General features: G+C 37.7%; 1 protein-coding gene across 1 annotated transcript in view; it reads left to right on the top strand.

Moving 5' to 3' along the window:
• Positions 1 to 311: 311 nt before the first annotated feature.
• Positions 312 to 15,957, top strand: part of arl15a (ADP-ribosylation factor-like 15a) — a 147,554-nt gene continuing 131,908 nt past the window's right edge. Inside the window, exon 1 of the mRNA XM_056458276.1 lies at positions 312 to 377. Within this exon, the coding sequence (XP_056314251.1) occupies positions 324 to 377 (54 nt within the window). The 5' untranslated portion in view covers positions 312 to 323. The remainder of the gene's footprint in view (positions 378 to 15,957) is intronic.

The following is a 15,957-nucleotide window of genomic DNA, read 5'->3' as shown; positions in this document are numbered from 1 at the left end:
TTGCAGTATGAGCCACTGAGCTGATAATCTCTTGAGACTGCTCTACTAATCCCCTTTAGTTGTTGTCTCTCTCTCTCGCTCTCGCTCTCCCTCTCTCTCGCTCTCTGAGTATTCACCTCTAGCTCTTGTTTACTTATGAATGGGCTATGAACAGAACTGTTTCCTCTTTTCTCCATCCTTTGATTTGAAGAAGGACCATTGATTCTCTTTCGTCGTATAGTGTGTTTCTGTGTTCCCTCTTCAAAGCTGTCCTCCTCCTGGCCTCATTCAGTTACTCTGGCTCGGCTTGTTTGTTGTCTGGGGTAACGCTGTTGCTGGGGACGATGTCAGAACACATTCAGCTCTCAATAGCCCTGTGTAGGATTGGCTTTTACACGGTAAGCCGAGAAAAGGTCTCCATATTTTGCAGTGCATTTCATTCATTTCATGCTCCCCTTTGTGCCTTTTATTCGATTATTGCTATTCGGATGTGTGTGCAAACTTATTATGGTAGAATTATGCTGTGTAGTAATGCAACAGGTTACCTGAAGCTACAGCTCACATTTAACAATACACACAATCCATGTGCTTCAATAGCTCTTTATAGATCTGCATGTAAGATTACAGTATAGTACAGTGTAATATAATCTGTGTCTGACAGCTTCCATGAGCTGGTTGCAGTTCAAAAATGATTAAGCTGTGTTTAATATGAGCGTCTGTTCGTCCCTAGGGGGGGAACATGGTGTTATGGCAGGTGTTTTTGACAGTAACCCTCAGGTTAACTTCTGTGCTTTATGTCAGAAGTCACAGGGGAACCTTAAAAAATAGGAGAAGCGCAATCCTAATGTAGCATGTTCTTTGTTGTCTTTTTGTATTTATCTTGTGAGATGTGCAGATGTGCTGTATTTTTCATGTTTTGGGTTTACAAAATGTTCTTTTCTGTCATTAATACTAAAGGATGTGGGAACAAAAATATGACTGTGATACCTGGCAGTGATGAAAATGGTGAAAACGGCCACATCCTCACATATATCATGTATATTATAGGTTATGCTCATTATAGTTTGTTTTAATAAACTTTTGTAGTTGACTCAAAAGTTTGCATTAAGTAAAATTGTTAAAATCAGTATTTTATGAACACATTAAAAGTCTGTGTGTTTTTTTTTATCTCAAAATTTAATTTATATCTGTTATGGCATAGTCATTTTCCCAGTCATTATTCCATGATTCTACATAAATGTGCAGACATATACTGAAAAATAGACTAAATGAAACAATTTTTCACTAAAACTTTTTTATGAGTATTGATAATAGTTTTGCTTGATTTGTTTTTTTGAAACCATTAAAGGCCCTGGTGTACTTTAAATGAAGCTCTTTTTCATTCTTCGTTTGAGGCCAAAAAGAAGTTTGTAAAAGGCTGAGTGATGAAAAACTGTTTTCAAACCTTCTGACAACCTTTTCAATTCCGTTTGAAGTATACCGGGCCCTTAACTACATATATTTCTTTCTAGTTTTTGGTTATTTATTTTTCAGGATTCCTAGTGGTCATTCAGAACACAAAGGTTATGAATGGATTTTCTAGAGTTCAGAATCGATTTTGAAATTAAATTGTGACTGAAGTCCTGCGTGTCTTGTGGGCGTGCAGTCCGAGCTAGAAAGAGTAAAATAATAGGCGTTAGCAGGCGGATTTTTGCATGGTGTCAATATTGCGTAATTTCGATAAAGATAGACAAACTTAAGAATGTTGAAGACATAGCGTTTCTAAGACATACACTTCTCGTCTGCAGTGCAACCAAATTCCTAGTTGTGCTTCGTTTCCAGTGGGTGACCAGCTTTAGAATCACAGAAGAATGCAGACAGGGTGTCATCAATGTGATGCTAGGACACTGACTACAACAATAAATAAAAATGAAATAAAACAAAGCAATAATCATGAATAAAATAAAATATTTATAGGTCAAGTATGCTTTTTGAAAGTGAATTGTGACTCCCAAAATTGGATTGGTTGGTGAGATCCACCCATTAATCCATTTGCCACAGCAGAATGAACCGCCAACTATTCCAGCACATGTTTTACGCAGTGGCTGTCTTTTCAGCCGCAACCCAGTACTGGGAAACACCCATATACACTCTCATACACTACGGCCAATTTCATTTTTTCAATTCCACTATTGCACGTCTTTGGATTGTGGGTAAAAACCAGAGCACCTAGAGGAAACCCACGCCAACATGGGGAGAACATGCAAACTGCACACAGAAATCCCATCTGGTCCAGCCAGGACTCGAACAAGCGACCTTCCTTCTGTGAGGTGACAGTGCTAACCAGTGCTAAGCCACCGTGCCGCCCACCTCACAAATGAGTTCCTTACTTTTTAGATATCATGATAAATTTAAAAGAACTTAAACTTTTACATGTAGTGCAACTCAACAAGGTCCGTTCCAAAGCAGTGGACCACCCAAAAGAATTGGAAGAGGGACAAGCTTTGTGAGCTCATGTTTACAGGCACTCAGTCGCTGTTTCATTGATACTACATGCCACTTTTTTCAAAACCTTTTCTGAGTGCTGCATCTCACATTTTTAGTCACAAATATCTGTATGATTGGCTTCCTAGAAAGCGCTTAATAAAAAGTTAAAAATAGCAGCATTTATTTGGAATTAAAGTCTTTATATTTTTTATAAATAGTAACTCATTTTAGGATCAATTCATAAAGGATCAAGTCTTGCTGAATAAGTATATTAATGAAAACAATGTATGGATAGCGATGTGTCTGAGATGTTATGAAATTGCTTAGCAGATCATTTGTATTACTATCCATTTAGATGTTTTATGTACTGTAAATCTTACTGTAAAGTATATCAGCACAGCTTGAAAACAACAATTGTGTTTGAGGCTCTGTTCTGTGAGGGTTTTATTGTGTCTCATTAGTTTTCTGTTGGACCTTCATTGAGAAGGCAATGGAGGGGAAAATCACATGCGTTCTATTTCAGTCGTGGTCTGAAATTGTGGCACGTGGCAAAACCATTGTCAGGCCTCTTACTCACACACTTACTAACAACACACTCTCCCTAGTTCACAGGATCTTAGGAGCATATGTATGTGCATGTGCATTTACTCAGTTCTGACATGTTTTTTTTTCACCAAAGTTGTAAGCTAACTTTTTGCTTTTCTGATGTTTCCTTTTAAAATTGGATGATAGCTTGTAGAATCTTACTTTCTGATGCTTAGAGTAAAGATATGCTTACTGTATATTACTTTTTAACATTGCTGAAGCTTCTGAACTTAATCACTGTACAAACCAAATTAAAATGATATAGACAAAGTATCTAAAACCAGTCGTTCCAGTGATACAAAACTTACTGATTCAAAATGTGTAGAAGCACTTCTGTAGAAAACTTCCCCAAACCACTTGGTGGTGCCATTTCATTAACTAAGACCTGGAATATGCTTGCAGTCATTTATTATTGTAAATACATATGATTTGCACTTCTGGTGATCCTGTTATAAATTTTTTAACGCGGCAACTTTTCTGTGTACTGCTATGTCACACATGCAAGCCTCTACTAGTTCTTTATTGGTGGCATAAGCAGGTTTTTTACATGAAGTGCAGTGGAACATGCAATATATTCCCCTGGAATAGGTAGTAAAGGCAGAACATATTGAGGAGTACCGTCTCCCTAAACCTTTGTTTTAGGTTATGTCACTGTCTGACAAAGCTCCATTGGATAGCTTGTAATAGTCACAGTTTTATTAAAAAGTATTAAAAATGTGTGCATTGCAGAGTCTTGTGTCACACTGACACCTACTTAAACTCAATGACATTGATTCCTCTGTGCCTTTATTTTATTTTTTTTTAAACTTTAAAACCTAATGTCATTAAATGAGCAAACTAAACGTTTTAGATGTCAAGAGAGCATTTACTATTTTTCTATTTGAATAAACAGTTTTTAAATATGTTATTGTTTCTTAATATTCATTAATCTGGCAATCTGCTCTTAAATACAACAGTTCATTTAGTAATTTTTTGGACTTTTATCACAAGTGACATCTGAATTTAGATACACTTGGAGTACCTACTAGCACCATTAATTGCATCCAACAGGAAAGTAAAACTTTAATTTCAGTTTCATTATAAACAGACTTATGAATGTACGCCTCAGTGGTATTATTGTTAGTGTTAATGATGACCACTGAATGGCAGAATGATCCTTCTGCTACAGTCTATTATTCCTTATTCCTTTCTTCCAGAGAAGTTCAAGCAGGTAAATAAATCAAACCTAAAATATCATGAGACATTTATGATTTTCATGGATATGCAGATCCTGTTTGTCAGCTGTTTCTGTTCTTCATTCAAGCGTGTGCAACTGAATAGACTAATGCTGAGGGAAAAGCTTGATTTTTCATTTGAGATGGGTGGGCTTGGCAGTGGGGTCCCTGAATCTGGTTTGAGTTTACTATTACATAAGTGCTGAGGTTGTTTTTTTGAGACCAGGGGTCCAGGGGGAAAAAAACCCAAAGAAAAATAAAATAACAAACAAACGGGCTCCAGAAACAAATGTGTTGTGTTGAAACACAGGGATCTTAAGACTGGGCTCTGAAGGCTGGGTCAGTAGAAATGCAGGACCCTGTTTCTGTGGTCAGTGTTCATATTCACAGTAAAATTAGCACATGCTCATTAAGCAAGAATTGCTTATATTAATAATTACAGTATAATTTGTCATCCCTTCACTCTCATTTCCTTCTAAACCTATGTATCTTACCTTCTTCAGTGGAACAAAGTGTGAATTTTAATCAGTATAATGGTATAATAAATAGGACAGACAAGTTAATGTTATCTTCATGTTTTTTTGTTAAAAGTTAATTGTTGTTTTTTTGTCTGATATTGATGTTCAAATGCAGTGAATCAGTCTTTTTTCTATATTCTAAATTTTATAATATTTTTGAAGTGTGGAGTGCACCTTCTCTGTGTGAGAGAGCGTACGGCTTTATGAGGTCCCCAACCTTTGCCATCCATGTCAGCATTTGTTTGAATTGCTCAAGGAGATCATCTGTCTGAGGTCAGTGCTTCCCACCGATTTAAAAGATACTTGCAGTGGTAACCCATTTAAACACACCATTTACCTATGGCACACGGTTACCTACATGCGACCAAAAATGTAATTTTTAACAATATATTTATCTATTATGACACTATTAAACAGTTTCTTTTCAAAGTATTGAAGTTATAAAACAAAAGACTGTTGAAATAATAAAAGAAATCCACTATTTGTTTTACTTTTATTCTATTCAGGAGCCATGTGCACCCAATGGTAGGTGAAATCTGCTGCTGACAGTTTTTACTGTTTTGCCAAAGCATATTAGATATGTATAAAATATGTAATATATCAATATCATCAAATTAAAAAGATATATACAACAAATGAGAAATCAATGACAAAAATAGGCATTACCTCTAAAAAGTATAATACCAGAATAAAAAATGTAGATTATTTAAATAAGGCAAATGAGCTAATTAATCATTTCTAACGGTGTACAAATATTTTGCAGCCAGTGTAGATGTAATTTTGTCCACTCCGAGTATATAGAAAAGTTTATCTGAGTCATTCAGGCAATTAATTATTCAATGTTTCTCCCACTCTTGCGGCTGTGCACAGGCTGTCAGCTGCGAGGCCAAGCGAAAGTAAATCAGGCTTAAAATAAAATGTAATGCAAAAAACGCATACAATTACCAAAGACTTTAGAAAGTGAAACCAAAAGCTGAATCCCGGACATTACGAAAGACTTTAGAAAGTGAAACCAAAAGCTGAATCCCGGACATTTTAGGAGATTTAGGAAAACCCGGACGGAAGCATTTTTAAGTCCCAAAAGGCATGTCTCTGTGGGTCTCTGCAGAACACTTGAGATTGTCTGTGTGTTTGTTGGAGTGTTGACAGATCTCGTATACACACAACAAGAAGTAGGAAACGCGAATAGGGTGAGAGAAGATTTTCCACTGATTAATCAATCGCGCATGTTTGGCTATTGGCCGGATACAAAAAAGTGTAAAAGGAGGATAATAGTACAAAAATAAACGTCACCAAATAGACTTGAGTGGCCGTTAATATACCTGGGCGGCCCTCCCAAGTAAAGTCTATGTCTGAGGCCTCATGTACGAAGACTTGCGTTGAATTCATACTAAAACATTGCGTATGCACAAAACTTAATGCGTACGCAGTAAAAAATTCAGATGTATGAAACACTGCGTACGCCAAATCACACGCATTTTCTCTTTGTACATCCAAATGAACATGAAACTGAGCGCAACATGCAGAAGCGCAAAACCCTCCTTGCCTCCTCCCCCGTATGAATATGCTAATGACTCTACTTTGGCAAAAAGAGAAACTTTGAACAGAATGTGAATTGCAGGTGCTGCTTTCGGAGGTAGACCGGAGAAAACGGTGTTATTTGCAAGTTTGTCCTCCGGAATTAATAACAAAAGAAAAAAATAGAGTGTGAGAGTTTAGCTGATGCGACATCGCACTGAGTGGATAAAAAAAAATAGTCTGATGTAAAGGGGTAAAATTTTGTAGTGTGTTTAGCAGCGTGTGTGGTGTAGCTCGTAAAGCGCATAGAAACATGTTTTGACACGTTCAAGCATGAACTCATGAGCTCATTCTTCTTTTTTCCCCCGCTACATATCAGATTTTGCCTACTCTTCATCACGAGGAAGACAAGTAGGAATCATTAATAAGTGTGTGCATCATATTTTATTTGCATATTTATTGAATGGAAATGTTTCTGATCACATATGCAAATTCATCTTCAGATGGCGCCTTTTTAGCAATGTGTGTTCAGTAGATTGCTCTGATTACGTTGAGAAAACCGGCAATCGCTGCAAGTTGCGCTTTAATGTTTGGCTGGTCAACTGTATGGTATGGAAACCTTATATACATGCTAGACATGCGGATGATCTCGTCCCATACAGCTGCCGTTACACGGCTCAAAGATACTTTGTAGTGTGCAATTTAACACAATTGCCTCTAGGAGTCGCCAATGGAAATAAAACAAACACACACAAAAAATGCACATACGCCAGGCAAATGAAATCTGTGAAATCTGGCATACACAAAGTTTTTGTGCGTACACAGCGTTGATACATGAGGCCCCTGGTACTTTGTTACCAAGTCGGTATAAAAACAAAAACAATACAGTACCAGGTTTGCTTAAGGGGGCTTCACACCTAGAAATTTGTCCCATTAGTTCGGTTCGTTTGGGCATATGTGAACACCGCAGTTGCGCTCAGATCTGCATCAAAACAGTCGGTCCGAGATCACCTGAATGGGGTGGTCTTGGCTCATTTAAAAGGAAATCTGGAGTGGTTTGTTTGTAATACGAGCAATATGATCCAACAATCGTGGGTCAAAAAAGTTTCAAAATTGTCTTAAGTATGGGTGTTGTTGAAAAAATTTAGAACAACTTTGATGAAAGGTTTTGAACCACTTTACTAATGTTGACTAGTCTAGGTCTGTTTTATTCATTTCTGCACTGACAGCTCGAAAGAAAGATCAACATTTATAATCTGACTGCAGTCTCAGTTCATCTGTTAATTATCTCTAAAATGTAAGCCTACAATACATAATTCTAGCCAAGGTTTTAAAGCTCATAATAAATAATGAAAATGGGAATGAAAACAAAAGTTATTACATGTTATTTTAATATTAAAACAACTAATTAAATCATATGAAAATGACTAGATTGATAGATTAAATAGGTAGATGTTTACAACCTTTGACACCTGAAATGAGGCTATGTATGAGGGAGTCTTACCTCAGATTTATATTTGGTGACTGTGGGTGTCACTATTCAAAATTAAAGCACACCTTTTTGCTTATAATATCTTATTGCTCATCGTCATCAATTAAAATAAGATGCTTGTCAGCTGATTAAGCGGAATCCCGGAAAACAAACTGGATCTCTGGCAAATGTGAGAAGAGTTTACTTGCATGCGACTTGTTTGAACTATTTTGGTCCATTTATAAACTTTGCTGTGTGAAATCTAACCGCACCAAGAACAAAACACAACATTGTAATGATTTTAATCCCTGTTTCAGAACACAACAATTGATCTATAGGTGTGAAAGCACCTTAAAGGGGTGGTCCAGAATGTAATTTTAAGGCTTAGGTTGTGTTTACAAGATGCAAAGCAATGTGTGCTCATGTTTCACTTGAAGGAAATCACGTTATTTTTTCGTAAATCTTACTTTGATTATATACAGCTACTCAGCTAACATGAACACGACTGTTATATTTCCTAGTTCCTCCGAGAGGCCCATCCTCAAGTGACTTATGACTGGTCATGTGTCATAATGTGTTGTGATTCGCGGATCGGCCCCACGTCACGCCCGCACAAGCATGCGCATGCTTGTGTAAACAGTCAGTGAACCTTATGCCCGCTCTCTAAAATAACATCTGCCAAGTGTTTGTAACGAGTGAAAATGAGGTGCAACTCCTTTACGAGAGATCGCCATTGTGTGTGTGTGTGTGTGTGTGTGTGTGAACTGTCTGTAGACATGTGTAACATGAGAAATGCATGTGCGCGGGACCGATGTTTATTTGTATTTTTCTCTGATGCTCGGATTAAGTTATTGTTCTGTAATTTACAGTGACACTGCTGACAGAAGAATAAAGCACAAGATGTGGGATGCGACCTGTGTAAGCCTTGATTTATTTTTCTGCTGCAACATAAGTTCTGCAACATATTTTTTAAGTCAACGCGTTACATGACGTCTTTCACATATATTCGGAATATGCATGTGTAAGTAATATGAATCGTTCACATATCTTTTGTGAGTTCATTATCTGAGATGTAAAACGCATGGAAAAGCTGCCTATAGAGAGACACGCACATGATGGTGAAGTGTATGTGTTTACAGCAGTTTGACTGATAAATATAAATTGTAGCTAAATCGTTAGTGGTGCCAAACAGCATTTCCCATTGTTTACATCCTTGCTACAGCATACCGTTAACGCTAGACACTGTTCATGTCATGATCAATTTTAACAAATATGAACACTTACAGGTTGTGGCCTCAGAGTCCACAGCTTCTGCTGCTTCTTGTGCTCCTTTGAGGAGATTTTTACAGAATCTAGCACTAAACTGGGAGAGATTCTGGAAGCTGTGTTTTGTCAAATCATGCTTGCTATGTATCTTATATTTCTCTGGAACATAATTAATATTGAACTGTAAGCACTTCTGTCATTGTGTCGTGTCATTTGGAACCCCATATACAGAAACAGAAGAAGCTCCGTGAAAAAGCAGCCTTTGGATTTTAGCTCTATCTCTGCTATAACATTATAGCGCCTCTGGCCACGCCCCTTAGCTGCGCAGTGTGTGTGCGCGGTAAAAGTACGTTTGTGATCTCACAGGCCCAAAAGTATTTTTTTGTAGTCCCCAAAATTCATTCATTGTAGACACATCAACTAAAGTTTAAAATATGATATCGTAGTGGACCAACCCTTAAAGCACCGATAGTACAGAGAACCTGGTGAACCCAGTTCAAGATTTGTGTTTTAGTATGCCCCAAATTTTTGTATGTAAAATGTTTCAGCATACCAAAAAGGTTTTAGTATGGTTTGTGTTTATGCGAGTGAGACAAGTGTGGTGCTAATCGACAAGAGAAGGCACCAATAACGGTCCATACACCATACTAATCAAGCAATACAACTGTTTATTGCTGGTACACACAGCTGATATCAATTATCACATTAATATTCAATAATCATGAATCATACTCATGAACATCATTAATCGAAATACGACAAAGTTGCATAAAAGGCTTATAATGCGAAATAAAGATGAGATTACATGAATAAAAGACAGATAATGAAGCCCCAAGCAATTTGATGTAAGTATATACAACCTCAAGCCCGTTGCAGTCACATTGGAAAACCAACTTGTGTGTCCGAGAATGCCGGGCGATATGCACTTATCCCACGGCTGAGCTTCCAATGATTCAGCAAGAAACCCTTACCTATATAGTCAAAATTTAGGTGCTGGCCAAAAGTCAGCCTATTAGGTAAGAGTAAAGTGTGAGTTGATCAGGCCCACCTTTTCTCTCAGCTATAGGTGCACATTATTTCTGATTGCAAAGCACAAATTTGAGGTTTGTAGTAGGGATGCTCATTTCGGTTATTTTTGCTAACCGACAACCGCCCCTCATTAATCGGTTATTAACGGTTAACTGGTCATATTAATTTTATATTAAACAAATTGACGTGTCTATTTTGTGTCTGACACATTAAATATTGCATTTTAAAATACTGATTTATTTTTATATGCTAGCATATTAATAGAACAATACAACAGAGCATTTTCACGCACCTGCAGTGTTTAGCACAGAAGAGCAGAATAAACTAAATAAAATGAATAAAATAAATAGGACTGCCCTAAATTATTTTCCACTTAAATAATTAATTTATATTACAAATCGAAAACACTGACTGATTATTTTTAATAACCGGCATAGGCTGTTTTTTTCCAATCATATTTTTGTCTTCCGTCAAATAAAAATAGCAGACTTCCTCAAATCGCTCGCTCCATGGAAAATATGCATTTATTTAATGCCCCGCTGTTATTATTATAATCACAAAACCTTTTTACATTTTTAATAGAAATCATTATTTTAAAGAATATGTCTTGACGTGGTTTCCTTTCTCTCCCTCGCGGTTCAAGTGCGCGCGCTGCGTGATGAAAAGATAACAACACGCGCGCATATGTTGACTTTTTGTAAACAGTTTTGTTGTTTAAATATGATATTGCATTAATGTGCATACATGCTTTATAAGCTGTAAAATAAAAGGTAAAGCCTATTTGTTGCGTTTATGACGCAGATCCAGGTCAACATCAGCGCTGGTTTGGTATCAACACGTCTGTTTCAAACAGCAATATTCTTCTTCCATTTTGCTTCTTTGGCAAATGTGTCTGTAGCCACGGGTTATAAGTTATCGTCCCGCTAGTTAAGTATGTCTTGCAGTTGAACAAGTGGCCGACACAGCTAACAAGCTTTTTTTCATTCCAAAAACGCGAGGCGCACCTGCCTTTATATGTTGACCAGGAAAAAAGAAGAGAAGAAGCGCAGTCCACTTATGAAACGACTGAATCAGCTGGGTATCGATTGTGCATAAGTGTTGCTGTCTGTGTTGTTACAGTTGTAATATTTAATACTATTGTGATATTCAAGATTTGTAAATTCATACAGCTCTGGATTACTTAAAACAGCGATTAGACCTTCAGAGCGGTGTTAATGCGTCCTGGAGTAAAGCGAAGCAGCTATAAACTCCAGCAAGATAGAGTGATTATATGCAGACTCATACTTTATCTATAAATAAAGTATAACTATAGAAACTGTGTTCATCTTAACTAAACGCTTCGTTGTGTTTGCTGGCCTCACGCATCGCGCACCTGTCAGTCAGTCAGCACGTAACGCCAAAGAATTAAACAGATAGCGCACAGCACTATACGGTTACAGAAAAGTTTGCGCTGTTATAATTCACTTACCTTTTAATACGTTTTGGTGCGATTATAAGCCGCTATTAAAAACAACAACAATAACTGAATGTTTTGAATGGGTAATGTAGCCGTGGCGAGATGCATTTTGGTCCCTGCCATGGAAGAATGAATGTAGCGGAAACCATGCTCTTTAAAAGTTCTCTGTAGTTGTCTTGACAACACAAACTGCTGCTCTGGGATGAGCCGCGTGCAAAAGATGCCCCTCTTAACGCAAAGGCGCATTCAATCGGCCCCTTATGCAGCCAAACTAAAAATATATAAAATAATGATTTTAATCGTTTAACTGATAGCATTAATCGGTTACAAACGCACCCTTTCGGTTAATGGTTAATCGGTTATTTTGAGCATCCCTAGTTTGTAGTGTCAGCATGATTATCTAGAGTCAATATTCTACCTCCTGAAATTTGGGGAAAGTTAACCTTAAGGTCAAGAGACCCTTTTCTGGTCATTTAGTCATGCTCGAGGGTCAATATTTTACCTCCTGATATTTGGAGAAAGGTGTAAAGTTATGGTCATGAGGTCATGAGACGCTTCTCTGTTCGTTTGGTTGTTTGTTGAGCGCAACAGGAGAAAAACTAAAAAATAACCCGTTTATTACAATGTGAAAAGTGAAATCTGCTCAGTCACTCTCTTTTCATGTAAGCACTGAAACATGTGGGTGCTGCTAATGTGGCATTTAATAATAATTACTAATGAGTCTTATTATTATAATTACTAAAATTTTATTACATTGAAAATGATTTGGGAGACGCAGTGTTGCAGTAGGTAGTGCTGTCGCCTCACAGCAAGAAGGTCACTGGTTCAAGCCTTGGCTGGGCCAGTTGGCATTTCTGTGTGTAGTTTGCATGTTCTCCCTGCGTTCGTGTGGGTTTCCTCCGGGTGCTCCGGTTTCCCCCACAGTCCAAAGACATGCGGTACAGGTGAATTGGGTAGGCTAAATTGTCCGTAGTGTATGTGTGTGTGAATGAGTGTGTATGGATGTTTCACAGAGATGGGTTGCAGCTGGAAGGGCATACGCTGCGTAAAACATGTGCTGGATAAGTTGGCGGTTCATTCCGCTGTGGCGACTCCGGATTAATAAAGGGACTAAGCCGAAAAGAAAATGAATGAATGAAAATGATTTGAGCTGACGCAGTGGGTAGCGTTGTCGCATCACAGCAAGTAGGTCGCTGGTTCGAGCCTCGGCTGGCTCAGTTGGCATTTCTGTGTGGAGTTTGCATGTTGCAATTTAGTTTACCCTATTCACCTATACCGCATGTCTTTGGGGGAAACCGGAGCACCCAGAGGAAACCCACGCCAACATGGAGAGTACATGTAAACTCCACACAGAAATGCCAACTGACCCAGCCGAGGCTCGAACCAGCTACCTTCCTGCTGTGAGGCGACAGCGCTAACCACTGCTCCACCGCTTCACCCCTGAATAAAAATTATTTGAAAAAAAAAGTAATTATTACATTTAACAGTTGACCGGATGTCAACTGGTGTAGAGAGAGAGAATTATTTATTAGTAATTATTACTAATAGTGATGAATGAACATTACATAGCATTGCCCAAACTACACCCCCAAATCAGAAAAAGTAGGACAGTATAGAAAACGGAAAAAAAGTAGTGATTTCTAAATTTACTTTGACTTTTATTTCATTGCAGACAATACAACAAACATTATTCAATGTGTTCTTTATGATTTAAATTTTTTCATACATTTTTTTTATAAACACTTATTCCAATTTTGGTTCATGCAACACATTTCAAAAAACAGTAAAGAGATTACCATTTTTTATTGTTGCCATTCCTTTTCTCAACACTTAAAAGACGTTTAGGAACTGAAGACACCAATTTATTAAGTGTTTCAGGAGTAATTTTGTCCCATTCTTCCTGCAAAGAAGTCTTAAGGTGGGCAACAGTACAGAGCTTCAGTGTCGCATTTTGTGCTTAAAAATGCACCACACATTCTCTATTGGAGACAGGTCAGGACTACAGAACAGTCAAGTACCTGCAGGCCAGTCAAGCACCTGTATCCTCTTCCTCTGCAGCCAGGACTTTGTAATATGTGCAGAATGTGGTTTTGCATTGTCTTGTTGAAATATTCATGGGCATCTCTGGAAAAGAAGGCAGCATATTGTGCTCCAAAATCTCTATGTACTTTTCAGCATTAATGGTGCATCACAGAAGTGCAAGTTACCTTTGCCAAATGCACTGACATCCCCATACCATGACAGACCCTGGCTTTTTGACTTGTTGCTGGTAACAGTCTGTATAATCCTTTTCATCTTTGGTCCGGAGCACACAGGGTCCATTTCTTCCATAAAATACCTCATGGTTTCCGCTACATTCATTCTTTCGTGGCGGGGTGCCACACCAAAATTCATCCCGCCACGCTTACATAACAGCTTCTCATTCAAATCATTCAGTTGTTGTTTTTAATAGCAGGTTATAATCTCACCCAAAATGTATTAAAAGGTAAGTGAATTATAACAGCGCAAACTTTTCTGTAATCGTAGTAGTGCTTTGCGTTATTTGTTTAATCCTTTTATGTGACATGCTGGCTGACTGACTCACAGGTGCGTGATGCTACCACGTAGCTTTCAGTTAGGATTATATAATTATACTTTATTTATAGATAATGGTCTATTGTTTTGCTTGCAATGACTTTATCTTGCTGGAGTTTATAGCCGTTTCACTTTACTTCAGGATGCTTTAATGCTGCTCTGTAGGTCTATTGGAGACATTCATAAATATTCCTAGCAAATTTAAGAAATGTCGGAGACATACCCGTTACATAAACGCACTAAATCACACTTCAGCAGCGTTTATTTGAGAGCGCTCAAGAAAATCTGCACTTGAGCAGCGTATATTTGAGGGGGCGTGCAAAAGGTTTTGTGATCAAACAGAGGAAATTGGCATGCAAGCAAAGATCTGCATGCTTGTTTTACATAAATGCGATCTTGACTTGTAATACTGCGCTCACGACATTTGTCATTGAAATAACGCCATTGGTAGTTGATGGATCTGTGTAAAAGGCTGCTGCCACAGCTGGAAAAAATCCTAGAGGAAACACTGTACCTGAAATACTGATTCATCTGACCACAGTACATGTTTCCACTGTGTGATGGTCCATCTCAGATGCTATCTCGAGCCCAGATAAGTCGACATTACTTCTGGACACTGTTAACATAGGGCTTCCTTTTTACACAGTACCGTTTTAACTGACATTTGTGGATGTAACTGTATTGTGGTACTTGACAAAGGTTAATAGAATTGTTTATAGAATTGCTTATAGATTACCGACAATTCGTTTATAGCTTATAGATTAACAACAATTCTTGATACAGTGCTACCTGAGGGATCAGAATTTACCTCATTACTAGCTCTAAGTTACTTCTTTGCCAAGTTTTTTGCAATGTGTTGCTGAATGACAGGATAGGATGTATTTTTACAAATGAAATGAAGTAGACCAGACAAAGCATTCAATATTTTGTGTTCATATCTTCTGCAATGAAATTAAAGTGAAAGTAAATTTAGAAATGACTACTACGTTTTTTTTTATTTGCGTTTTTTCTGATTTGGGGTTGTAGTTTTTGTTGGTATAATAAAATTAGTAAAGCGGTATGAGTTGTTTAAAAATAAGTTGCATGCTGATCTAGTAATTTAATTTGTTCTTTAATTGTAATGAAGTGATATTTGTGCACCGCTACATGGGTGTGCTATGAGCACAGTAAAAACTGACAGGTCGGCAAAGTTTCCATTTGGTAAGACTGAGAGACATTTTGTAACAAATATTCAAAAATGTTGTGCTTGTGTTTTCCTGGAAAAACAACTCAGCATGCAGCTTCCCGGTGCTCACGAAAGACTGCGGTCAAGTCATCTGCGGTTACAGTAAGATGAGCAGGTCAGAGTAGGATGGTCACACTACACCTACCTGATTTTACCAAGTAGGACATGTTCCTGGATTAACACCTATGCTAATCCTGAAACAACATTCCAATCAGCCAATCAGAATTAAGCGATACGTTTACTCTTTATGTTAAGTTTAGGCTTTTGGTTAGGTTTATGCACTTCTACATGATTATTATCCAACTATTTTTCCCTCTGATTTTGAGAATAATTGGTTGGGTTTAGGGGTAGGGAATAGGTATGGATTACATTTTCGAACAAAAATTATGCTCCAGGATAACATAGATGTTAATCCAGGATCGCATCACACTTGGAAAATTCATGACGTCAAGCTATCTGTGCTTTAAATTGTGGTGTGCATCTACTCAGTGTTGCGTAGCAGATTAGCATTGGTTGCATGCTCGCCTCCGTGTCACAACAGAAACCGCTCGGGTTTCTCTCATTTATAAGCACATCTCATCCTTTATAACCTGTTTTTCTAAGACGTATGAATCATCAGAAAACACTCTGTGTTATCCGCGATTCACTCAGAACGG

The sequence above is a fragment of the Danio aesculapii genome, chromosome 5, assembly GCF_903798145.1.
Source record: "Danio aesculapii chromosome 5, fDanAes4.1, whole genome shotgun sequence".
In the NCBI taxonomy this organism is placed as follows: Eukaryota; Metazoa; Chordata; class Actinopteri; order Cypriniformes; family Danionidae; genus Danio; species Danio aesculapii.
The sequence above is the reverse complement of the archived record's forward strand: the minus strand, read 5'-3'. Positions and strand labels throughout refer to the sequence as shown.